The sequence below is a fragment of the Sardina pilchardus genome, chromosome 11 (genome assembly GCF_963854185.1).
Source record: "Sardina pilchardus chromosome 11, fSarPil1.1, whole genome shotgun sequence".
NCBI classification, from domain to species: Eukaryota; Metazoa; Chordata; class Actinopteri; order Clupeiformes; family Clupeidae; genus Sardina; species Sardina pilchardus.
The window spans coordinates 5,266,901-5,292,395 of NC_085004.1; the positions used below are offsets into that span (position 1 = coordinate 5,266,901).

Below are 25,495 nucleotides of genomic sequence, written 5' to 3' on the forward strand. Positions count from 1 at the left end.
AAAATACTATTTTGTAATTTGTATTTTATTGAGATAATGAAAATGCCTTTGTATTTTGTATCAAACTACTTCAGCGTTGTGTATTTTTGTATTTTCAAAATACTGTAAAATACTTTGTGAGACGCTGTGATGACATCTATCTAACTATCTATGCCAAAAGTATTGGGTCACTTGCCTTGACTCACATATGAACTTAGGTGACCTACCATACTTAATCCATTGGGTTTAATAGGATGTCGGTCAACTCTTTGCAGCTAACAGCTTCAACTCCTCTGGGAAGGTTTAGGAGAGTTTATGGGATTTTTTGACCATTCTTCAACAACAGCATTTGTGAGGTCACACACTGATGTTGGACAGGCTCTCAGTCTCTGCTCTAATCTCTGCCCAAAGGTGTTCTATTGGGTTAAGGTACTGCACTCTGTGGAGGCCAGTCAAGTTCCTCCACACCAAACTCTGTCTTTACGGACCTTGCGTTGTGCACTGGTGCACAGTCATGTTGGACTCTTGGTTGATGCTGAAGCATTTCAGAGTTCCTTTCACTGGAACTAAGGGGCCAAGCCCAGCTATTCCAACATGACTGTGCAGCAAGTGTGGTATAACAGATGCCAGCTTGCTTAGCTGTACGTGTGGAACGTTGGTAAACCTCACTTCCCGACGCCTCAAGAGTGCTGCTGGCATGAAAGCTAGTACCCTGGGCTTTAAGCTGGATTGTTAGCACGCTCGACTCCCGATCCGTGGTGCTGCTGTTTCGCGGGTTCGAGTCTAACCGTGTGCAGGGCTGAACCGCAGTGGTTCAACACAACACAGGTTACAGTAGCACGAGATCTCTGTCTCTGTCCTTTGCGGTCAAGCCCCTGTGATGCCACTCTCGGCATATTGCACTCACAACACAAAACATGCGGTGTATTTTTTAGAGGACCAAAGAAAGGACTTGCCATCCTTGGACCAGTAACCCTCATCAAAAAACTTTTTTGTAAGGTTCAATACCATCATCAGGCCCCATAGGTGTCGTCTGAATGCAACACTGTTTGTGAAGTTGTATTTTGTAGCTTATTTTGATACATTTTTTTGGTGGGTATTTGGTATTTTATTTGGAAATACATTTTGATGTATTTGTGCCCATTCCTGGCCATGGCTTTATGACAAATGACAAAATGCAGAAATTTGATGAATCAGCAGGATCTCTGTTTATTTTGATATGTAGTTTGGGCAGGTGTGAAAACGTGGCCATAGGGCAGGTGCGAAAACGTGAGATATTTCACAGATATTTCATCATAGAAACGAGCAGATAGCGCCATTGGAAAGGTCAGGTTCTGCAGTTTCATTTGATATGCCTGTTATCTCTGTGACCGAGAAGAAAAGGTGCCGCTGCGGCCGCATGGTGCGTCTCTCGAAGAAGGCAGAGAGGGTCGGCCGGCGGCCCAATGGTAATCTTCTATCCCATAGATAGGGCACTGTCATGGCTCGTGGGTAACGTAGTCTTTCATCGATCTTGTGATATTATTAACAGCAATGTGTTGTATTTCCTGATTGGGGAAACCTTTAGCTAGTTTATTTTTCTTTCAGTCCATGGTTCCATAATACCATTCGATCGTGCTGCAAATTATCAGACTTGAGAAGCACGCATCGCATCGGCAACTTCGCTGCTCAGTAGCCGAATTTTCTGTCCAGGAGGCCAGCAGTTCGTGAAAAAAGCTGCAGATCATAGACAGAGAAAGCATATGCTCTGAGAACAGAACACAACTGCATGTCAAGTGTAGCCGAGGGTCTGTCTACGCAGAAACAACACGTTTTGATCGTGCGTTTCAAGTGTATGCCGCGAATATCAAATTAACTTGACTGACTGAATCCCTTATATTTTTTGGCAACTGTTAAAATATTCAAAACCATGCACTGAAATATCAAAGATAATGGTAAGGCATGGTAGGCTACTGTTCTTCGATAAACAACCAATATTTAGATTCACTGCTCCCGTCCTCCGCTGATCAGAGCGCAATTCGAATAGCCCACGGAACTACGATTAAAATATTTATGCTTTGGGTACTGTATTTCAGGGCCTACACCACCTTGAAAAATGTCTCTGCCCCCCGAGAAAGTAGGTCTGAAGCCTACATATTCACCAATCCTTATGGATTACTCCACAAACCAAAGCAAACTAACCAGCGGTGGTAATTTTCGTGGAGTTAGAATGAACTACTTGGGACACAGACCGGTAGGCCTACGCGATTTCAGCATCACTCTGGCTCTGTTTTCGTTTTTTTTTTTAAATGAGCCATTTAAGTACGAAGCTGATAAAGTAACCTAAATATAGCCTAGACGTGCGTTTAAAACTGGTTCTGGCGGCAACGGGGCAGCAGAGTCAGAAACGCAACAAGTTCTCAACATCGTTAAGATCATATAAAATGTATGTCCCCAGCACTTATCAAACCAATCTGTAAAATAGCGTTTTTGTCCCCTGAAAACTAAACCGACGCCCTTGGATAGATAGATAGCTATCCAAAGAGAAATTACAGAATTACATTCATGAGGAAATACGTCAGATTACGGAACTATTATAGAGACGCAGTCTAACTCAATAAAACTTGTTTGCATAGTGCTAATCATCCTCACTGTTGTCAAACTCTCGAATGAAACAAAGTGTTATTTCAATCTGCTGCTTGTGTTAATGGCAATTTTGAACTATGACAAATAGTTAGTTAGTTCATGCTCGTCTTTTTCGAAGTAGGCCTACAGAGCCTTGCGAACATTTTCAGAGTGCCAGACTGAATTGACAAACACCCGAAAAAACAAAACAATAAAAGAGTTGTAGTGCTGCAGTCTGTAGGTGACTAGGCTCCTAGGGATTTCTGTTGGCATTTCCAAAATATACTATATGGGCTGGGCCACTAGAAGTTGCTTCCTGGCCGCCTATTGAATGAGTAGAACTGGGCTACAGTATCAATCACACCGCAGCAATGCTACAGCGGACTGTACTGAAACCTAGTGGCGGTAAGTTGTAATACAGCTGTAATACATTTCACGCAGAGCGTGAATCAGGCAACGCATGAGGGAAATAGCCATTCTCAAGTAACACTTACTGTACCACCAAACATGCACCACACAGGTAAGTACTGTACCTACCACTGAACATGCACTACACAAGTACTGTACAGTAAGTACCCACCACTAAACATGTACTACACAGGTAAGTACCCTCCACTAAACATGCACTACACAGAGGACTAAGTTAGCAACTTTGTTGGTTGCAATGCAATTTCCCATTGCCAACCAACTAAGTTGCTAACACGTTAGCAACTACGGTTTTGGGAAACTCACCCCAGGTAAGTACTGTATATTCAGCCTCATCACAGGCGAAGCACCGCAAAGTTCTCACGTAGCACTTGTAAACTCCCAACTTCTAGATTCGACTGGAACTTCACGGGATGGGATTCAAGTGCTGCTGCGTGAGAACTTTGTGCCTACCTAGCGGTGCTTCGCCTGTGATGAGGCTGAATATAGTCCCAAGTAAATATCTGCCCAGGTAATAGCCTCGTTTGATTTTGCATTATGATTTGTACTCGTTCTGAACACACGTCTCCCAAGATATATTTAGAAAAAAAATAGATGTCTTGGTCACTTCTTTGGAGGACGTGCTAACTGACACCCTTCATTTACAGCAACTGTGCTAAGCTAAAGCTAAAAAAGCTGCTCCAAAAGCAGGACATTGCCTGGACGGATTTTAACCGGGTTTTTTTTCACTGTTCTAACTCTGGGGGTGACCGAGACTGCCTTAATATCATTTTTGGGTGGCGTATTCCTTCAACTTGCACAAAACGCTGTCCTGCGGCTTATTCACAAAGCAACTAATACACATGCAGGAAATTACTGTAAGCCTGAACATGCCTCATTATGCCAATCTTTTAGTCCAATGATCAAAAAAACAAACAGACACTTAAACAAGCCATTCTGTGGAAGATGACACCTACATACTGCATAAAGACAAACAGATCACAGAGTACACATGCCGAGTCCTGTGAGGGCAGGAAAGTACATTATCTAAACATTAACTCATTACAAACACAACCCTCACTGGTCACTCTGATGTGCACTCTACCATCAAACATTGTTTTACTATTATAAATAATGACTTTTTATGAGAACTTACTTTCTTATCAAACACAATTTGGGTTCCAAATAATCACACAGTGGCAAGAAAAAGTGAAGCCATGTTAAAGTTGACTAAAAATAGGAATAAAAAATATATATTTAGGAAATTGATCTTGATGCCTTAATTAACAAAATGAGGACAAATCCGCTCTTTAAGGACACCATTTTTCTTCGTGAATGAACAATGTATTATAAATAAATAAATGTTCTTCTTTAACCCTGTTAAGTGTTCTATAACCCTGTAAAATATTTTTGTTGCACAGCAGATGTTCCCCAGATGACCCACCACATTATTAGGCTTTTAAATTGATACAGCCATTTATGTAAATAATGTAAAAATGGGATGTTTGCTTAGCTCAATTACCAATGATTTACAAATGATTTATGGTTCAAGTTTTCCATTTACACCTGTGCGGTCACACTTATGATCATATGATCATTTTTGTTTTTTTTCTGAGAAAATTAGGAATTTCGAAACACACACATATACACAGACACAGACACAGACACACACACACACACACACACACACACACACACACACACACACACACACATATATATACACACACACACACACACACACACAGCAGGCCTGCTTAGTATGAGGACATACTGTACATAGCACCTACAATTACTACACCCGGGTCCAGTAGACCCGAACACCTCACAAAGGCACAGTGTGTGTAGAGGGGTGTGCCGTTTGCAGTCATTGAAAATAAGTTATTTTTTATGTTCTTCACAGGACATGAGCTAAGGCTAATGAGTTTGAGTTTGAGGAAATAATAAATAGCATCATCTTTCTTTCAGCAAACATTGAAAACGGGTCCCAAAGATCCGAACTCTTAGAAGGGTTAAAATACACAGGACATAAGTATACACCACCCCTATGTTAAATTCCCATAGAGGCAGGCATGTTTGTATTTTAAAGGCCAGCTACAGTGTGTCATGGATCCAGGATACTATGCATCCTGATAAAGTCCTCTTGGCCTAAAATAGCTTCACATCATCACCCTTCACCATACCTAGAGATTGGCATGGGGTACTTTCCATAAGATCATCTCTCAAAGCAAATCAGAGCAGCTATTAGGCTAACTGCAATAACACCATGCCGGCTCTATGGTGCCCTCTCTGTTGTGGCCCCTGGGTTTTAACAGCACGTCAATACAGGGTCTGCTTTACTAGCAGGCTAGCATGTCAAAGCAATTGAGAAAAACTGTAATTGCGTTGTTTGTGCGCATCTTGATTATGCTTAATTGTGACATTTAAGGGCCAAATGTCCTCACTCAAGAAAAAATATGCCCTCTCCCTTTATTTTTTGTTTGTATTGGTGATGGGCCAATGTGGTATTCTCATGAAACATTGCAAAACTCTAGCTTTCCTAGGAGTTTACACTTTGGAGATACGTGGGTAATAATCATTACATTCATGTTATTGCAAGATCACAAATGACAACCTGCCAGATTCAACATCATCATTGTCATCATCATCATCATTAAGACAACAAGACCCTCCATCTCCTCCCTTTAAAAGGGAGCATGCCAGATGACAGATACAAACCTGACTGCTAATCAGAACTAAACATTGCTCTCTGACTGGTAAGGTAAGATATGGTTGTGTTTTAACACATTTGTATTTTACAGAAATCCACAATGTCTATCTTTCTATATGATGAACTCTACTTGTGTGTGTGATTTGTAGACTTTATTGGGTAAGTATCAAACAAGTGAAAACATTAAGTAATGGGACGAGGATAACAAAATGCTGGAGAAGTTGTGTAATGACAGCAAAAACAAAAGGAGAAATGACTGGAGAATATAACTAAGACTCATAGTGAGCAGCTCAAATCCTACAGTATTGGACAAGAATGTGACAACTTTTAATTCTCCCAACGCTAGCAACTGGTCTTCACAGTTCCGTAACATTTACATTACGTTATCTATGTCCTTTTTGCTGCTAAATATGGGTTTACAAGACATGTGTATTGTGTATTCTATTTTTAATGAACATTTTACACGTCACATCAACGTTTTTCTGATTTGGGGTACAGTTGGGGCCTTATTCCTGCCAAAAAGAAAATGAAAATAAAATTAAAAACTCGTTTTGGCATTTAATTTCAAAGTGTCAGTGCAGCTACAGTATGTACAGTTGCATGTAATCGCCCTCTTGTTCATTTCTGACTGGACAAGGGGCATTCCATGAGTGGCCATATCTCCAAACGTCCCCACTGTTTCTGTGCTGGTAGTGCAGAGGCTAAGGAGCTGGGCTAGTGTGCAGGATTCACAAGAGTTGTAGCTTTAATTCCCAGGCTCGTGCCCTTGACAGCTAAAGGAGCGGCAGCTACAGCACAGTGCTACACTCTGGGGGCATGTTCACGAGCCCCCATATTCATGCCCCCAGTGTGTAGCGTTGTAGCTGCCTAGCTCCTTTAGCTGTTGGCTGCAGCAACTCCAGATAGGGAAAACTGATTGTTTTTCTTCTTTCTTTTGTACCGACAATCCTCAGATTTCTCAGATGGGGTCCTACCTGCATGCTCTCATTGCTCTGGTCCTTGCTGTGGACAAGACCATTGCCCTGGACACACCCAACAATACAGTGGCGCATGTTCCTAAGATTTCCAAGGAAAAGGTCATAGAGCGCTTCATCGGTAAGTACCCCCCCCCCCACACACACACACACACCCCCCATTCATTTATAATTTTAAAGTTTTATTTTGTTTCTTGAAATAGCTCTTTTTTGTGTAGTTGTTCTTTCTGTAGGCCTATATAATATTCTGAGTTGAAATTGATCTAATGACGTGGCAGGATAGTCATGATTTCCATTTTTGAAAGACAGCGATAGTTAGAGACGAGAAATGGGTTTTTGTAATTTGGGGTGGTACTTCTGAGGTGTCAGACTGATGGGGATAGCAGGATGCTGCTGTCCAAGATGGAGAAAAGTGTTGGTGACTGTGATCCAGGAGTGAGTTGGTTGACAGGTCCAGGTGGCATGAAGGTAGTTGTTAGTGCTACTTTGGGTGCAATGTGAAGAAACGTCTGTTCCTCTGTCTGTTTGATGTGGCTTTTGTGAATGGTCTTATATCGAATCAGTTGTAGGAGCCAGTGGTCATAAAGGTGCTTACAGATTTCAATTCAGAAATCCACAATCTTATCTAACATTTGCAAGACAGAAGTACAAGACAATCAGACCAGTAGCTGCTTTAAATCATAGTACACAACATACAACATTGGTTAAAGGGTGGACGGCTTGCATACAATGAGAGTATATTTAAACTTGAGTGGTGAGTGTATTTTCCCTGCATCATGATGCATATTTGAAGCTCTGGTTGCATCCGTAGGCTATCTGGAATAGATCACTAAGCCTTGTGTTTTTGGTCTCTCCTTCTAGGAAACCTTGAGGACGATGCCCCTTCAACTGTTAATATGACCACCCGTGCCATTTCTGAGCCCAATAGCACTAGAGCTGCCTCATCACCTCCGTACATCTTCAAGGACAACCCCAATCTAGAGTGGCAGTTGTTTGACCACTCCCTCCCCAACGGAGCAGTGGGCATCTGGAACGGTTATACCGGCCGCTACGACTATGTGTGCAGGCCAACAAGTGGGACTGAGGTGGGGTTCTACAGTAGCATCTATGGTGCTTATTGTTTTTTCCCACGCTATCCTAACTTGTGGCAGACTAATGGATTTTATGTCCTTGTGAACAAAGATGACTTTGTATTCCTGCAGTGGATAGAGGGATCTCATGGGTCTGTTCCCACCCACTCAGTCAGATCAGGTACAAATGACGATGGGCATTATGTTGCAAAAAACAAGTATGGTTTAGGATTGCTACATCGTAATGATGCATTCTATTTGCCTTGGATCCAAAAAGTAAAAGATGGGGTAGTCTATGGGAAATCTATATGGTATAAAAAATCCTACCAGGCCTTGGTAATTAATTCAAGCCCATATTCACAGGAGCTCAAAAATGTAGAGTATTATATTGATCAAGCCGATATCATAGAGACTCCCCCATTCATTGTGGATCAAAACACTGTATCCAACCAGGAGTGCAATAGTGTAGTCATGAAAGTCACACTCTCTGCAACCGAAACAAAAACAAACACTTGGGAGATTAATTACTCCATGACTCTTGCAACCAGCACCACTATTTCTGCTGGGATCCCTGAAATAGTTGGAACTAGCGTTACCATTGGCACAGAGGAGACTTTTGAGACCAGTTCAGGAACATCCCTCTCACAATCTATAACCTCTAGCCTTGATGTAACAGTGACTGTACCTCCAAACCACTCTTGCAGAGTTAACATGCAAGGCAGGAGATTCACATCAGACATACCTTACAAGGGTCTCCTTGGCCGTACCTACAGCAACAGCGAGACCAAGTGGACCACCATCTATGGCACTTATAAAGGTGTGCAGGTTGCAGATTATCGGGCTGAGGTGGAGCGCTGTGAGCCTTTGATCAACCCCAAGCCTTGTGAATAAGGGGCCCATATACAACACAAAGATGTCCTTCTCATGTCAAGTATGGGTACGGCAGCACAATTTAGGAGAATGTTCTGACAGCCAAAATAAAAAATGCTTTTATGTGTGTATTTTCTGTCAAATTAAGAGGTGGTGTAAAATTGTAGCCAACATTTCAAAACTGCTGTATGACACCATGTTGTTAATGTGCTAATAAAACATGTCTTCTTCCTCTGCAAACCAGTGTTCTGTCATGGAGAAGTGTTTCAGTGCTCTAGATAAAGTGATATTGTAATGTACTGTACATGTGTGCAGTCAGGTTAGCATCACGGAAGTGTTTCAGTGCTCTACATAAAGTGATATTGTTATATACATGTGTGCAGTCAGTTTAGCATCACGGAAGTGTTTCAGTGCTCTACATAAAGTGATATTGTTATATACATGTGTGCAGTCAGTTTAGCATCACGGAAGTGTTTCAGTGCTCTACATAAAGTGATATTGTTATATACATGTGTGCAGTCAGTTTGGCATCACGGAACATGTACTGCACATACATATCATATCATACTTATCCTTCCAAACAAACATACAGTATGACTTGTGTTAAGTGACTAAGTGACGTAGTGTTTTATCATGTGCTTGGATGAATGGATGTCATTTTTGGGGTAAATGTTGCTTTTCAGGCTATTGTTAGGTGTATACCCCCTTCAGTAATAGTCAGGAAATAAAGGAAATAACCTACAGTAGCATACAACGTTGTTTTGACATTGCCTAGAAGTAAGCTCCATGTCCTTAATGAGCTATGCACAGCTATGCACAGATGCATTTGATAGACATCTGCGGTGCCTAATAAACAGATCCGGGCCTTTTTTCAAATACGTGAAAATGAACTTTGGTTCCCAGACCATGTCTCATTGAGAAGTGGTGGTGCTAGCCAGGCTACACCACTGCATGTTCCATAATCAAATCAGCCATGGATACATTCCTTATGATCATGAAAATAATGACAAGGAATTTAAACAAAGAGCACTAGAGATTTGCCTTTTTTTTTTTTTTTTTTTTAAATCTCAACCATTCACATGTCATTAATGTTGTAGTGAGCTTTGCAGGATGTAATAAGCACATTATGACACATGTCATGTAGAAATAATATAGGACCACAATGGAAAAAAAGCATAAAATCCAACCTTTAATACAAGTGCATTTATTTAGAAGGAAAAAAATCCCACATTAAGAAATTATTATTTTACATCAAATCATGTGTGCCACAATTATTGGCACCCCTGATGTTAATGCTTTGTACAACCCCCTTTTGCTAATAAAACAGCACCTAATCTTCTCTTATAATGTTTCACAAGATTAGAGAAAACAGAAAGAGGGATCTTCGACCATTACTCTTTGCACAAAATCTCCAAATCATCCAGCGACCTGGGTCCTCTCCTCTGCACGCTCCTCTTCAGCTCACCCCACATGTTTTCAATGGGGTTGAGGTCTGGGAACTGAGATGGCCATGGTAGGAGCTTGATATGGTGTCTGGTGAACCATTTCTGTGTAGATTTGGCCATATGTTTAGGGTCATTATCTTGCTGAAAGACCCAGTGACGACCCATCTTAAGCTTTCGGGCAGAGGCCACCAGATTTTTATTTAAAATGTCCTGGTATTTCAAAGCATTCATGATGCCATGCACCCTAACAAGGTTCCCAGGCCCTTTGGAAGAGAAACAGGCCCACAGCATCACCGATCCTCCCCCATACTTCACAGTGGGCATGAGGTGCTGTTCTGCATACTCATCTTTTTGTTACGCCAGACCCACTTAGAGTGTTTGTTGCCAAAAAGCTCTAACTTTGTCTCATCTGACCAAAGCACACGGTCCCAGTTGAAGGTCCCGTACCGCTCCAGACGTGTGTGCTTATGATTTTGAGTGAGAAAGGTTTTTTCCGTGCATGACTCCCAAACAACTTGTTGGCATGTAGATAGCGCCTGATGGTTGTTTTGGAGACTTTGTGACCCCAAGATGCAACCATTTGATGCAATTCTGTAACAGTGAGTTTTGGAGATTTTTTTATTTCTCGTACCATCCTCCTCACTGTGCGTGGTGGCAAAATAAACTTGTGTCCTCTTCCAGGCTTGTTTACCACTGTTCCAGTTGTTTTAAACTTCTTAACGATTCCTCTGACCATAGATATGGGCAGGTGTGCGAGTGGCTATTTTCTTATAGCCATTGCCTTACTTGTGAAGGTCGACACACATCTGCCTTACTTGAACAGTGTGTTCCTTTGTCTTTCCCATGTTGAAGAGAAAATGCCTCTGTGTCACGTCATATTGATAGCCCAGGGAAACAGGATGTTAAGAATTACTAATTGAATGTTCTTACATACTCTGATTGACTTTGTAAACTACTGTAGAAATGACAGAAATGACAGAAATACTTCAATTACATTTATTTCCTAGGAATTGTTAGGGGTGCCAATAATTGTGGAACAGGTGATTTTATGAAGAATAATTATTTCTCAGTCAGGGATTTTTTTCCCCACCTTAAAATTCTCTTGAGTTGAAGGTTAAATTTTTCTACAATTTTCAGTGTGAGAGTATGCTTCTACAATAAAAATATGTATTTATTTTAAGGCTTTTAACGCATCTTAACCAGGGGTGCCAATAATTGTGGAGGGCGCTGTAGGTGGGTGCACATCAAATGTAGGCGCCAAGCCCATGTGCTACACTACATCTAGGGAAAACACAATAGGTGCAAAGGCCCATGAAAGGGGCCAGCGGTTAGTGATCAAGTCCCACCACCAGGTGGGTGTACAACATTTGGGGGCCAAGCCCATGTGCTACATTAGAAACACATCAACACACATTAGAAAAGCAAAAGGTTCCACATTCCAAGACAATGGCTCAATCGAGAATTCTTAAATCTCAAATCCCACACTTCAAATACCAAACAAAACAACAACAAAAAAAAGAACTTAAACTTACCACAGGTGCAAAAACATAAAAACTGAGGACCAAGACCAAGTACTACTGTATGTCAGATTGTTGTACTACTCTTTGCCAAGTAGCCTGTTTCGGAGACTGTGCACACGTGACGAGCAGCTGCTACTCCCAATGTTCAAGAACAGCTTTTGCAGGACTTCAAAGGAGTATTTGAGATGCTTTGGGTAGTCAATATTGAGAACATACATGAGACCCATCATGAGTCCGAAGGCCTTTGGGATATTTGAAATGTCCATGACGACAAGCTGATCCTCCAAAATAAGGCATATGTCGTTGATTTCGTTTGGAACCACGCATCTGCTGCTCTCCTCGGACACGATCAGGATCCCCACACTGGTTTCTTTTAGGAGGTCTTCAACTGGATCAGTTGGCTGAAAAACAAATCACCATAAAGGTGAATATTTAAGTCATTACCAGGACAAGCCTTTATTCTGTTACAGTTTGGAACAGTTACAATAATCTGCATAGTCTAAATACAGTGTAATATGCTTTATAACATGATGAGTTTTCATCTGTACAGCACACAGTATTTTGACCAGTGCTTCAAAATCACATTTGAAGTATTTCGCTGAACCAAACAACCTACCTCACAGGTCTTTAGAATGCTGGTAGAATCTTCACGAAGGAAGTGGGGCATCCCAAGCAAGACCGCTGTCCGCTTGTTCTGGTTGGAATCCTGAATTGCAAAGGGAAACACACAAGCGCAAACACAAAACAATTAAACAAAAACAAAATAGAAAAAAAGACATCTTATTGATTTTCAGATCATAGAATGAAGGATTCATATGTTTAATACTTACATGTGCATCAAGCCATCTGAGAATGTCTTGGAGCTTTGGGATGGCAGAGTTATTTTTTCTGAAAAGGTCTAGAAACCTGGGCAGATATTCATCCAGTCCACTGAGGATGGTTCCCAGAAGATCAGCAGACATCAGCCGGTTGAACTCCGCAAGGATCTGAAAGCAAAATATGACAACGAAGAAAAAAAGACATTAAAAACAATGTTTTTGTGTTTATTCTAAGACCCTTTTCCCTGCTGTTTTTCATGTTCCTTGAACAAATGTCTGTTTAAGTCGACTTGCCTTCTGAAGGTGAAAAGGCAGTCACTATAAATGCAGGGCAAGGGGTAAAAATGGCTGTGATGTCCGTGCTTCGAAGTATTGTGCCTGCTAATGACCCTCTGGTTCCACATTGAAAATGGACACTGCTTACAGACCCGCTTCATTCAAACTGCTCTGTAACAGAGATAAATAACAAGCATCTGAGATTTCAACATGCAAAAATGTGTTTTCAAGGCATCATTGATGGAACATTACCTATGATACATTTCAATGAATGAGGTCTAGCACTGTGGAACTGCTTACGATACTAAACATAGTGAGGCTTAAGTCATAGATATGCTTAATTGGATCATATCGTATTAACAATCTAAATGAATGGCCTCAGAGACGGTTGATAAAGGAAGTAGGCTACTGAAGAGTCTTTGATAGCATCAAATAGTCAGCAGAATAAAATCCTTCAGTTATGTACACATTACTTGCCACACACGTAGGTTGTAGCCTAATGTAAAGTAACACTACACGTTTGTTAAAATACACTTTTGGCTCGAACAGTGAAAATAAATATTTCACCCTTTCTAATCTGAATTAATATTGAATCATCACCAGACAGCGATGGTCAGTGTGAAGGAAGAACATGCTAATGTTCAAGAGAAGCTTGAGTTAGTTAGGCTAGCTGGTAACGTTACCCATCGAAAGGAATAGGCTAAATGGATAACCTTGGCTTAAAAAAACAACAACAAAAAAACGTCTCCTTGGCTATATTTGCAGAATACACGAATGGAATAACCATAAGAAACAGACATTACATGTTTTCTTCGAGAGGCTTGGTATATTAGAGCATTAGGATAGCTAGCTTGTACTATGACTAGCAAGATATGTGGTAAGCAAAAACATCTACGAAATGCAAATGCTTCATTCTATTATTTGGAAATATCTTCTCATTCTATCCATTGAGTGGTTGTGTACTAAAGTTTACTCACCAAAAACATTGAATATTGACGGATTACGTCGGATGCAGATTTCGCCAGGGGTGGCAGTCACGAGCATGTGCCGTGTTTCGTTAAAGGGATAATCCGGAGTGAAATGCACTTTAGATCAATTTTTCGGACTATTGGGAGTACATACGTTGAGTTGACACCAAAATCATGTCATTCGGATGTATTTTGAGAATGTTCGAGTTCACCGTTTTTAGCCAAAACTCGTTAGCCTGGAAGTGACCGGGGCAAGTCCTTTCGCCGCTACAAAACGCTATTTTTATACCTCTTCTACTGTTCCAACCAACACTACACTTACGTGGTAGTGAGTAGAGGGTCCCTAAAGCCAAACCGAAGTATCCCCACGTCTTTATGTGGTCGGATAGAGAGTCCAGAATGAATTTAATCGAGTCCGTACCTTTCCGGAAATGTTATTAAAATGTTGTTAACGCGTTGCTAGCTGCAGCAGTGACATTTCCGGAAAGGTACTGACTCGATTAAATTCATTCCTGCCAAAAAGAAAATTAAAATAAACTCGTTTTGGCATTTAATTTCAAAGTGTCAGTGCAGCTACAGTATGTACAGTTGCATGTAATCGCCCTCTTGTTCATTTCTGACTGGACAAGGGGCATTCCATGAGTGGCCATATCTCCAAACGTCCCCACTGTTTCTGTGCTGGTAGTGCAGAGGCTAAGGAGCTGGGCTAGTGTGCAGGATTCACAAGAGTTGTAGCTTTAATTCCCAGGCTCGTGCCCTTGACAGCTAAAGGAGCGGCAGCTACAGCACAGTGCTACACTCTGGGGGCATGTTCACGAGCCCCCATATTCATGCCCCCAGTGTGTAGCGTTGTAGCTGCCTAGCTCCTTTAGCTGTTGGCTGCAGCAACTCCAGATAGGGAAAACTGATTGTTTTTCTTCTTTCTTTTGTACCGACAATCCTCAGATTTCTCAGATGGGGTCCTACCTGCATGCTCTCATTGCTCTGGTCCTTGCTGTGGACAAGACCATTGCCCTGGACACACCCAACAATACAGTGGCGCATGTTCCTAAGATTTCCAAGGAAAAGGTCATAGAGCGCTTCGTCGGTAAGTTCCCCCCCCCCCCCCCCACCCCACACACACACCCCATTCATTTATAATTTTAAAGTTTTATTTTGTTTCTTGAAATAGCTCTTTTTTGTGTAGTTGTTCTTTCTGTAGGCCTATATAATATTCTGAGTTGAAATTGATCTAATGACGTGGCAGGATAGTCATGATTTCCATTTTTGAAAGACAGCGATAGTTAGAGACGGGAAATGGGTTTTTGTAATTTGGGGTGGTACTTCTGAGGTGTCAGACTGATGGGGATAGCAGGATGCTGCTGTCCAAGATGGAGAAAAGTGTTGGTGACTGTGATCCAGGAGTGAGTTGGTTGACAGGTCCAGGTGGCATGAAGGTAGTTGTTAGTGCTACTTTGGGTGCAATGTGAAGAAACGTCTGTTCCTCTGTCTGTTTGATGTGGCTTTTGTGAATGGTCTTATATCGAATCAGTTGTAGGAGCCAGTGGTCATAAATGTGCTTACAGATTTCAATTCAGAAATCCACAATCTTATCAAACATTTGCAAGACAGAAGTACAAGACAATCAGACCAGTAGCTGCTTTAAATCATAGTACACAACATACAACATTGGTTAAAGGGTGGACGGCTTGCATACAATGAGAGTATATTTAAACTTGAGTGGTGAGTGGGGTATTTTCCCTGCATCATGATGCATATTTGAAGCTCTGGTTGCATCCGTAGGCTATCTGGAATAGATCACTAAGCCTTGTGTTTTTGGTCTCTCCTTCTAGGAAACCTTGAGGACGATGCCCCTTCAACTGTTAATATGACCACCCGTGCCATTTCTGAGCCCAATAGCACTAGAGCTGCCTCGTCACCTCCGTACATCTTCAAGGACAACCCCAATCTAGAGTGGCAGTTGTTTGACCACTCCCTCCCCAATGGAGCAGTGGGCATTTGGAACGGTTATACCGGCCGCTACGACTATGTGTGCAGGCCAACAAGTGGGACTGAGGTGGGGTTCTACAGTAGCATCTATGGTGCTTATTGTTTTTTCCCACGCTATCCTAACTTGTGGCAGACTAATGGATTTTATGTCCTTGTGAACAAAGATGACTTTGTATTCCTGCAGTGGATAGAGGGATCTCATGGGTCTGTTCCCACCCACTCAGTCAGATCAGGTACAAATGACGATGGGCATTATGTTGCAAAAAACAAGTATGGTTTAGGATTGCTACATCGTAATGATGCATTCTATTTGCCTTGGATCCAAAAAGTAAAAGATGGGGTAGTCTATGGGAAATCTATATGGTATAAAAAATCCTACCAGGCCTTGGTAATTAATTCAAGCCCATATTCACAGGAGCTCAAAAATGTAGAGTACAGATGGTACGGGTTGAGAATGCTCCTTTCTTTCCCGCACATCGGGACTCCCGAAGCATCGGGAAAACTGCAACCGCAAGGGGGCAACATAGACCGCCCTAATAATATGAAGGTTCGGCTCATGGAAAAACCCGAGGACACCGCGCTGGTGACAAGCGGAGAAAAGAGACATGACGATCGGCATGTCAGATTGCAGTTTCAGAGTTTTCGAATGTTTTACAGCCTACCTCACAGCTGGCTCTCTCACTCGACGTAGCCTATAACTCAGTCAGTCCAGCAAAGATGCCAGAGCAACGTTTTGGTCAATGGAGAGGGAGAGAAATGCTCCGCATATCCGTCTCATTTAATCCGTCTCATTTAATCATTAAAATGAAGGTGATGACTGGCGAAATTATAATCAAACGACGTTTCAATAAACCATCGTTGAAATTAATGAAAATGGTTTTAGAAGCCTTCAATTCAACCTGAAAGACTCGATAGGCAACCTTAGATTAATTCATTAATTCATTACGGTTACAAGACCGCATTTCCGTGAATAGGCTATTATTGTCAAGGCGAAGACGAAAGAGATGGACAAGATGGACATTTAGGCTACATTTATGCTAGGAATACTTAGAAATGTGTAGGCCTATAGGCTATTTTAAAACGGAGGCATGTTCATTTTAACCGGCGACGCTGGGTAGCTTACCCAGCACTTTATCACAGATTTTGTCCCCACCACTTTTGACAACTGAAAATAAAATGTATTTAACAGAAATATCTTTAATAGGCCTACATGCCTATCATGTCACTTTACTTATAACGTAGGCTACATGCATGGAGAAGATTGCGCATTTTGTAACATTGTAACAATGGATGGTCAGATATGCGATATAGGGCAGTGAGGGTGATTCATTGTAACCATCGACTAGTAGGCCTAGCTCCGCAAAAGAAGTTTCTAGCAACTTAGAATATATGGATCTAGTTATGCATGTTCATGTTGATTCAGAGATAGACATAGACTACCGTGGGCTACTGTGCGTCAATATAACAGCATTTTATCATGTGGTGAATTAATGACTAACGTAAGTTTAACATGTCAGAACTTTTGATCGGCGTTTCAAGTGCATGCCGCAAATAAATGAACTCGACTGATTGAATCCTTTATATTTCTTGGCTAAGTGCGAAGATATTGACAGTCGAACTGTGGCGTAACTGGTTGAGGCATCTTAATCACACGTCAGCGATCCGGGTTCAAAACTTACTCTACGAACCTCCGGAACCCATTAAGACAAGAGGCATTATTTTATTAAAAAGTTTTGCGATTTTTTTATGATTGCGATGTCTGCTGAAAAGAAAAGTTAATATGTGAATTCGTGGTTCAGCGCGCACACACACACACACACACACACACACACACACACACACACACACACACACACACACACACACACACATTTTTACATTTACATAATAGGGCTCGGGCACACGCCTTGCATTCTAGGAATATCGCCGCCATTTGGTAGCGCACTGAACGTAATATCCATTCATTCAGATGCACAAGACAAGAAGCAGAAATATAGTAGCGATTTATTCTTTTCCTCTTGCGATCGTGGGTTGCACTGTTACACCCCACTACACAGCAACATACGACCAAGAAGGCAAAAACTAAGTAACATGAACACACTAAAACGCGGGAGTAAATCCATAGTAATCCATAGTAAACTAAGGAGTGAAGCTGCCAATGTGGCTGTGCCCGCGAAGTTTTGATGTCATGATCTCGAGCCCTAGTGTCAGGAAGTGTCTGTCGAGAGAGAGGGGGGAGGAAGGCAATCGTCCTCAATGCCGCATATAGGTAGGCTATAATGTCTAGTGAACTGGTTAGACAAGTGTGGGGGAGGGGGGATGATCGCACAAGACAATTGCTCTTCATGAAATGGGTAGTCTCACAGACGTTTGTCGATGTTTAAACGTAGCCTACATCACTTGCGAAATCGGACGTGGCACAAACTTTTTTACTACACTTGAATTTTAAACCAACTCTTCTTTAGCCTATATCCTATAGCCATACTTTAATAATCAGATGTTATGCTCATTTTTGTAGGCTACACCTCACCGGCAAGCACGCACGCAAATGCTGCTTTTGCACATCTACAATATTGGCCAGGCTATATAGAATAGGCTTTTAGGACTGTATTTTGCCTTCGTGCAACTGTAGTTGTGCTCAATCTAAATTATTGTCAGTAAGGATAGGTCATATTACCAAATGGCGAACCTCGAAAATTATTTAGGATATAGAGCCGTGTCCATTACGCATGCAGTTATTTTTTAGGCTATTGTTTTATTTGAGTGTTTTTGTCTACCATGGCAAACATAGTTGAAACGTTCGCTCTAAACTTATGTATTTCCAATCGGCTTTTACAATCAGCTACAGCTGCGCGGCGCGGCGCAGATGATCTCCATGAAAACTTCCAATGTCTTTACAGAACTGCTTTCACTTCCCCGAGTCGCGAACGCAACATGCACAACAACCGATATTTAGCAAACACATGTATTTCCAGCTCTCAAAACCGATGAGGTCCAGATCTCAGTGGCCTCATAGCTGCCTACAGCCATGCATAGTAAGCCTAATGATAGCCTAATAGTTATGACATTAATAGCCTATTAATGACCTCATGTCGGAATGGCACGTTGTTTGAAAAAAAAAAAGTTAAATAGGCCTAGGCCTACCGCCGAGTGGGGATATGTCGGAATGAACAGCGGATACCAGCTGGGTTGTAAAACATTACTCAGGGTTCGTACACCTTTTTCATGGCCAAATTCAAGCACTTTTTAAGGACTTTCAAGACCAGTTTTCCAGTACCGAAATCGAGTGTGAACAAATCCAAAGTCCTGTTGTTTGAGGTCATTGTAGGACAAAGAACCAGAAAATTTGATACAATCTAAGCCCAATATATAACCAGCAGCTATCATTAGGTTAACTGAATGGGGCATAGAAAATGGAACCATTTCATTAGTGTTTGCTGCTGCTCTATTTGGTCTATGTCATATCAAATTTCCTTGTTCTTTTTCTTACTGACAGCACTCGATAATGTTGAACAACATGGATTGATTCACACCATATTTCATATAGCCTATCATAGGACAAAAAAAGAGGAAAATATACCCAGCACCCCCGGGAGAAATTTTTGAAAAATACCCCCTTAAATGATGACATCTGATGACTTTTATGAGAACTATTGATAAACTGTGATACATATATTTCAAACATTATAACATACCACAATATAGTCTATATAAGTCTATAACTCATTTATAGCAAAGTAGCCTAGGCCTACTCAAGACTAAACCAGATATGGCTGAAATATGTAGGCTATCATGATCATTTTGCCAACAATGATGTAGAACCATGTTCATAACATGTTTTGTTTCAACTTAAATCAACATAAAGTTATAATTTTGACTACATGTTTTGATATAGGCCTACTTGATCACATATAGCCTGCCCCCTTACAGTCCTCTAGTCCTGATAGTGAACCATAGGCCTATTGATATTGATGCTGTTTGAAGAGGTTGCTCCAAAGAAAATCAAATTGCACCACTCCCTCTCCTTCCAAAGTATCATGTCCCACACCCCTCCTCCTAAAATAAATGGCAGGCCCTACTGTTATATGCTTCATCACTAGTTGTTCAAGTGCATACACTAAATGGAGAGGTATGATTAAAATTCAGACTGTGCCTTTAAATAGGCGACTTTTTTCATCTATCAGCACAATGCGACAGTAAGCCATTTCCACTAAAAAAAATCAGCTCAATATTATGTGCAAGACTGGTGTTTACCAAGCATGCCAACGTGTTAATATCTTAGCACTATTGTCATACGTTTTCTCATAGTGAGATGGCTATCCCGAAATATGTTTTGAATGACATGGGGCGCACGGAGGTGAACGGCTGGACAAACGCGAAATGACAAGGTGTTAACTAAACAATTTAGTAGACCCAAAGTCGACAGGCTTTGTGGTTAAAACGATGAAAACCAGTAGGCTAGTCGGTCACAGCTAACTTCAAGCACAATAGCTTAGACTTACACGCGCATAAATTAAAAGTCAATACAGCATCACGAGATCGCTGCTGTCATTATCGGAAAATCCAGACACGTCAAACTGGACGCGAACGCGTGGCAAAGCCAAAACGACTTCATAAATGATGTATCTTTAAATAAATAATTTGACCTTTACCGTTTCATGGCTTCTGCTAAGAAACAAATAGTTCACCACACACATCGGACTTGCATCAAACATTCATCAACACACGTCTGCTTTCACTTTCAATGAAGAAGACTAGCGAACGGACATGTTTGCGGAGTGATGAATGAGAAGCACCAAACCCGTCGTCATTGTCAGCGCGCGCCCTAATAGACGGCAAATTAATTTTATTTCCCTTCATTTAATAATTGGTCTATTGAGTCAGACTGCCGAGAAATATGTAGGCCTAGCACTTTCAAGCATTCACAAGCACTTTACCCCAAATCCAAGCATTTTTCAAACCTTGAAAACACCACATTAAAATCCAAGCATTTTCATGGATTCCAAGCACCCGTACGAACCCTGATTACTGTATTCGTTGATCTTATCGATGCAGTCCTTGCGGCCACTTCTCCCCATTGTAGGAAACTTTCTGTTTAGTGTTGACAACACAAAGGCCTTCACGTTGTGTGGCAGTGCTTGCTTGCCCTTCGATCCATCCCAGTTGGTGGTTTTGCACCTGTCCCTGAGTTAATGGGCCCTATCATGCCAACCGGGCAATGAGCTTTCGCGACTGGCGCAACCTTTAATTACTATTCTCTGCGAGCGCATCCTTCATTTGTCCAGCGCAAATGTACGTTCTCTAAATGGGAGATGATATTGCGCCCTAACGGGCGTGTCAGTGAAGAGAAGAGGTGTGGTCCGGCGCAAAGCTCGCCAGTCGCTAATATATGGATGAAGAAAGTAAGTGCGCCACTGACCAGGAAAAACCTATAGTCGGAAATCACTCGTGCATAGCTGAAAGGCTATTATATGAGCGCATGAGGCTTGGGGATATGGAAGAGTGCACAGTGCGCACTTCTTTCATCAGCAGGAGCGCGCGCAGCCCGAATATAATTAAATAATATTTGTCCGTTTCTCGGTTTTAGGTTCGTGTATTGGTCAGCAAAAAGTAGCATACATAGCATAACAACATCCACATGCAATAATACAACAGTAACGTCTAACAGTGACCTGCTCATTTAGACAACATTACACAGCCCTATGGCTAAGTTACCTTCAGTTAGTTTTGTTCTAGCATACCTTTAACGTCTGGCATTAAACAGCTGTAGTGTTCTGGCAACTGTCTACCTTGTTATTGCTCATCTGGAATAACTTCTCTAGCTGCCTCCATCCTCCATCCTTTCTGTTTTGTTTGTTTAAAGAACTTGCGATATCCATGATGAGTAGGCTATTGAGTTAGTGAATTAGCTTCACATTGTGTGCTGATAGCGGAGTAAAAGAAAACAACACGTAGCCTAGTTGCGCGCCTGCGTGCGTAATCTCTCCTGTTCAGACGAAATGTGTGCGCGTGGATATAGCTCTATAGCGCATTAAGTTAATTTTGATAACGTGTTGACTGACTTTTTCTTAAAATAGAAGATTGTAAATAGCCTGATGGCAGGCAGCTAATGGGATGCTGTGCATATCGGGTGGGTACGGTATGGCATGCCAATTTGGTGTCAATACACACACACACAAAGGAAAGGTAATAATGATAATGATCAATAGTGAGAGCTGGCTTCTGGCTACTGCTGCGGCTGCTGCGTTCATTCTGAAATAATCTATTTAAGTCAGAAGCCCCCCGAGAGACCGTAGGCAAGTGCCTAAAACCCCCCTTAGCTGTTCTAAAATCAGTGTAGCCTAAACTACGGACTCGTGTGGCTTATTGCTTTTCTAAAACGGTAACTATACGTCGACGTATTCATAGATAATCATTCTTCCGCCAATAAATATTTCCTCCATATGAATGGTTACCATGCAACATCGAGACGCAGCCACTTTAACTTTTGTGCAAGTTGTGGTAGTGCATTAATGAAATGCGGTCAAGGTGTATGTTTATGTTGGATTTTATAACAGCATTGAACGCGATTCAGCCAATCATCATCAAGGACCGGAACAATCAGTGTTAGAAAATAATATTCACACATCATGTACATTATTTGCACAATTTCCCAGCATAAAAGTTGGAAAGGCTTAGCCTTCCCAAGTCTCCATTACGCGCCGCCCATCATGCCTCACGCACGAGCAAGTCGGTCTCTTCTGGAGTAGACGCCCAGGTAACTCCGCCATGATAATACCAACAGACCATTGAACAATGCGCCAGGCTTTTAAAGGGAATGAGAGTGTGAAATCTAATTGGTTTATTGCATGCTACGCCCAAAAGACACCCACGACTAATTAACTCAATTAAGACAACCCCTTTTCACTTTGCGCTGAGCGCAATGTTCACTTTTCACGCAGTCATTATAGCCTTTTGCGCTGGGACCGCCCCCAAAGAAAATGCCGCGAGTGACTTCTGACAATGCCCATTTGATCCTGATAATAGAGCCCATAGTCTGTATGAGTAAGCGCTTATGCTCTAACCGCATAATAAAAGAAGCACCTGCCTGCAGCAGTGCTTATGGCAAGGCTATTAACACCTGTCACTGAGCTATGGACAAGCAGTTATGCTCGAAAATTATCATAATAACAGACACACCTAATTATATGGCTCTATGTTTAAACACATCAAATTAGCAAGCATTTCCGCAGCAACGTTTGCTTTCTTTTTCTGTCGGTCCGCGGTTGCTTGGTCAATTGCGCAGCAAATTATCAGATCACCGGACCTAATTTCACTCCATGTCTCGCGGACCAGCAGCAGTCTCCACGTTTCGCGGCCCATAGTTTGAGAAACGCTGCATTAAAGTGTCATTTGGTTGTAGGCTATACGTTTAGCGATTTCTTTGTGTGTTTTTCATTGTAGTGTGTGTGCATTGAGTAGTTCCTTAAAATACGGAACAAAGAGCGTCCCGTAGCCTATCTGTTCAATGCGGAAGAAGACTAACTATTACCTATATATTTCTTTTAACGAAACACGAAGAAAAAATACGAGGACTGACCGTCTTGTTTCTCCGCGTTTCCCCCAATACCATGGCGACAAAGAGAAATAAATATGATTTGACATTTAAGCTGATTGCTGACAAATTTGCCACACAACTGGGAGCGCCACCACAAGCAAGCACTTCTAGCCCAAATTAACATGGCAACGTTGCCTATGACTAAAGTGTCTAAGTAGACTAGTCCTACTAATATTACATTTGATTGGTAACATGTTTGTAGGGCGCCAGTTTACCCATCCCCTACATCAAAACAGCTTAGAATCAATCAAAGAATCAGCTGTGTCGGCGTTAGGCTGTAGGCGATTTTCTATAACCATTTTCATTCATTTCAACAATGGTTCATTGAAACGTCGTTTGAATAATTTCGCCAGTCATCACCTTCATTGTAATGATTAAATGAGATTAAGGAGTCGACTATTGACGGATATGCGGTCTTCATCATTTTGAAATGCGGGATGAAACTTTCTGCTACCTGGTGGTTGTTTGGGTACATTGCCTTAGCCTCGAAAAAAATCGGCTTGACGGCCTGCGGGATCTCTTCGGGAGTCCCGCGGGAGAAGGTGCATTCTCAACCCGTACCCACTGTATTATATTGATCAAGCCGATATCATAGAGACTCCCCCATTCATTGTGGATCAAAACACTGTATCCAACCAGGAGTGCAATAGTGTAGTCATGAAAGTCACACTCTCTGCAACCGAAACAAAAACAAACACTTGGGAGATTAATTACTCCATGACTCTTGCAACCAGCACCACTATTTCTGCTGGGATCCCTGAAATAGTTGGAACTAGCGTTACCATTGGCACAGAGGAGACTTTTGAGACCAGTTCAGGAACACAATCTATAACCTCTAGCCTTGATGTAACAGTGACTGTACCTCCAAACCACTCTTGCAGAGTTAACATGCAAGGCAGGAGATTCACATCAGACATACCTTACAAGGGTCTCCTTGGCCGTACCTACAGCAACAGCGAGACCAAGTGGACCACCATCTATGGCACTTATAAAGGTGTGCAGGTTGCAGATTATCGGGCTGAGGTGGAGCGCTGTGAGCCTTTGATCAACCCCAAGCCTTGTGAATAAGGGGCCCATATACAACACAAAGATGTCCTTCTCATGTCAAGTATGGGTACGGCAGCACAATTTAGGAGAATGTTCTGACAGCCAAAATAAAAAATGCTTTTATGTGTGTATTTTCTGTCAAATGAAGAGGTGGTGTAAAATTGTAGCCAACATTTCAAAACTGCTGTATTACACCATGTTGTTAATGTGCTAATAAAACATGTCTTCTTCCTCTGCAAACCAGTGTTCTGTCATTGAGAAGTGTTTCAGTGCTCTAGATAAAGTGATATTGTAATGTACTGTACATGTGTGCAGTCAGGTTAGCATCACGGAAGTGTTTCAGTGCTCTACATAAAGTGATATTGTTATATACATGTGTGCAGTCAGTTTAGCATCACGGAAGTGTTTCAGTGCTCTACATAAAGTGATATTGTTATACATGTGTGCAGTCAGTTTGGCATCACGAAACATGTACTGCACATACATATCATATCATACTTATCCTTCCAAACAAACATACAGTATGACTTGTGTTAATTGACTAAGTGACTTAGTGTTTTATCATGTGCTTGGATGAATGGATGTCATTTTTGGGGTAAATGTTGCTTTTCAGGCTATTGTTTGGTGTATACCACCTTCAGTAATAGTCAGGAAATAAAGGAAATAACCTACAGTAGCATACAACGTTGTTTTGACATTGCCTAGAAGTAAGCTCCATGTCCTTAATGAGCTATGCACAGCTATGCACAGACGCATTTGATAGACATCTGCGGTGCCTAATAAACAGATCCGGGCCTTTTTTCAAATACGTGAAAATGAACTTTGGTTCCCAGACCATGTCTCATTGAGAAGTGGTGGGTCGCTAGCCAGGCTACACCACTGCATGTTCCATAATCAAATCAGCCATGGATACATTCCTTATGATCATGAAAATAATGACAAGGAATTTAAACAAAGAGCACTAGAGATTTGACTTTTTTTTTTTTTTTTTTATCTCAACCATTCACATGTCATTAATGTTGTAGTGAGCTTTGCAGGATGTAATAAGCACATTATGACACATGTCATGTAGAATGCAAGGCAAATCTAGTCTGGCTAAAACAAGACCAGCTCTCAGACTTCTCCTAGCGTTGGTGATATGAGCCCAAACCTACAGTAGGCTATATAGATGCACATTTGGCCCATTTCCAAATCACATAAAACTCGGTCTGGTGACTGTCAGG

General features: G+C 41.6%; 2 protein-coding genes across 3 annotated transcripts; both read left to right on the forward strand.

Moving 5' to 3' along the window:
• The first annotated feature begins 5,647 nt into the window (after positions 1 to 5,647).
• LOC134096026 (natterin-3-like) lies at positions 5,648 to 8,852 on the forward strand. 2 transcript variants are annotated; one of them, XM_062549765.1, is made up of 3 exons: positions 5,648 to 5,749; positions 6,652 to 6,793; positions 7,534 to 8,852. In XM_062549765.1, the coding sequence occupies exons 2-3, from the start codon at positions 6,661 to 6,663 to the stop codon at positions 8,631 to 8,633; spliced, it is 1,233 nt and encodes a 410-aa protein (XP_062405749.1). In that variant the 5' UTR covers positions 5,648 to 5,749; positions 6,652 to 6,660; the 3' UTR covers positions 8,634 to 8,852. The 2 variants fall into 2 exon arrangements, with proteins under 2 accessions (XP_062405749.1, XP_062405750.1); XM_062549766.1 differs by having other exon boundaries at positions 5,675 to 5,744.
• Positions 8,853 to 14,559: 5,707 nt separating this feature from the next.
• LOC134096163 (natterin-3-like) lies at positions 14,560 to 24,293 on the forward strand. Its single transcript, XM_062549915.1, has 3 exons — positions 14,560 to 14,726; positions 15,472 to 16,075; positions 24,107 to 24,293. The coding sequence occupies exons 1-3, from the start codon at positions 14,594 to 14,596 to the stop codon at positions 24,291 to 24,293; spliced, it is 924 nt and encodes a 307-aa protein (XP_062405899.1). The 5' UTR covers positions 14,560 to 14,593.
• The last annotated feature ends 1,202 nt before the right edge of the window (positions 24,294 to 25,495 follow it).

What these genes read in the sequence shown, in the direction of transcription:
- LOC134096163 (XM_062549915.1), top strand. Translation starts at nt 14,594, where the DNA reads ATGGGGTCCTACCTGCATGCTCTCATTGCTCTGGTCCTTGCTGTGGAC. An exon ending in GGTCATAGAGCGCTTCGTCG is followed by an intron (nt 14,727 to 15,471) that starts GTAAGTTCCCCC and finishes CTCTCCTTCTAG; the next exon opens with GAAACCTTGAGGACGATGCC. An exon ending in GTAGAGTACAGATGGTACGG is followed by an intron (nt 16,076 to 24,106) that starts GTTGAGAATGCT and finishes CCACTCTTGCAG; the next exon opens with AGTTAACATGCAAGGCAGGA.
- LOC134096026 (XM_062549765.1), top strand. Translation starts at nt 6,661, where the DNA reads ATGGGGTCCTACCTGCATGCTCTCATTGCTCTGGTCCTTGCTGTGGAC. An exon ending in GGTCATAGAGCGCTTCATCG is followed by an intron (nt 6,794 to 7,533) that starts GTAAGTACCCCC and finishes CTCTCCTTCTAG; the next exon opens with GAAACCTTGAGGACGATGCC.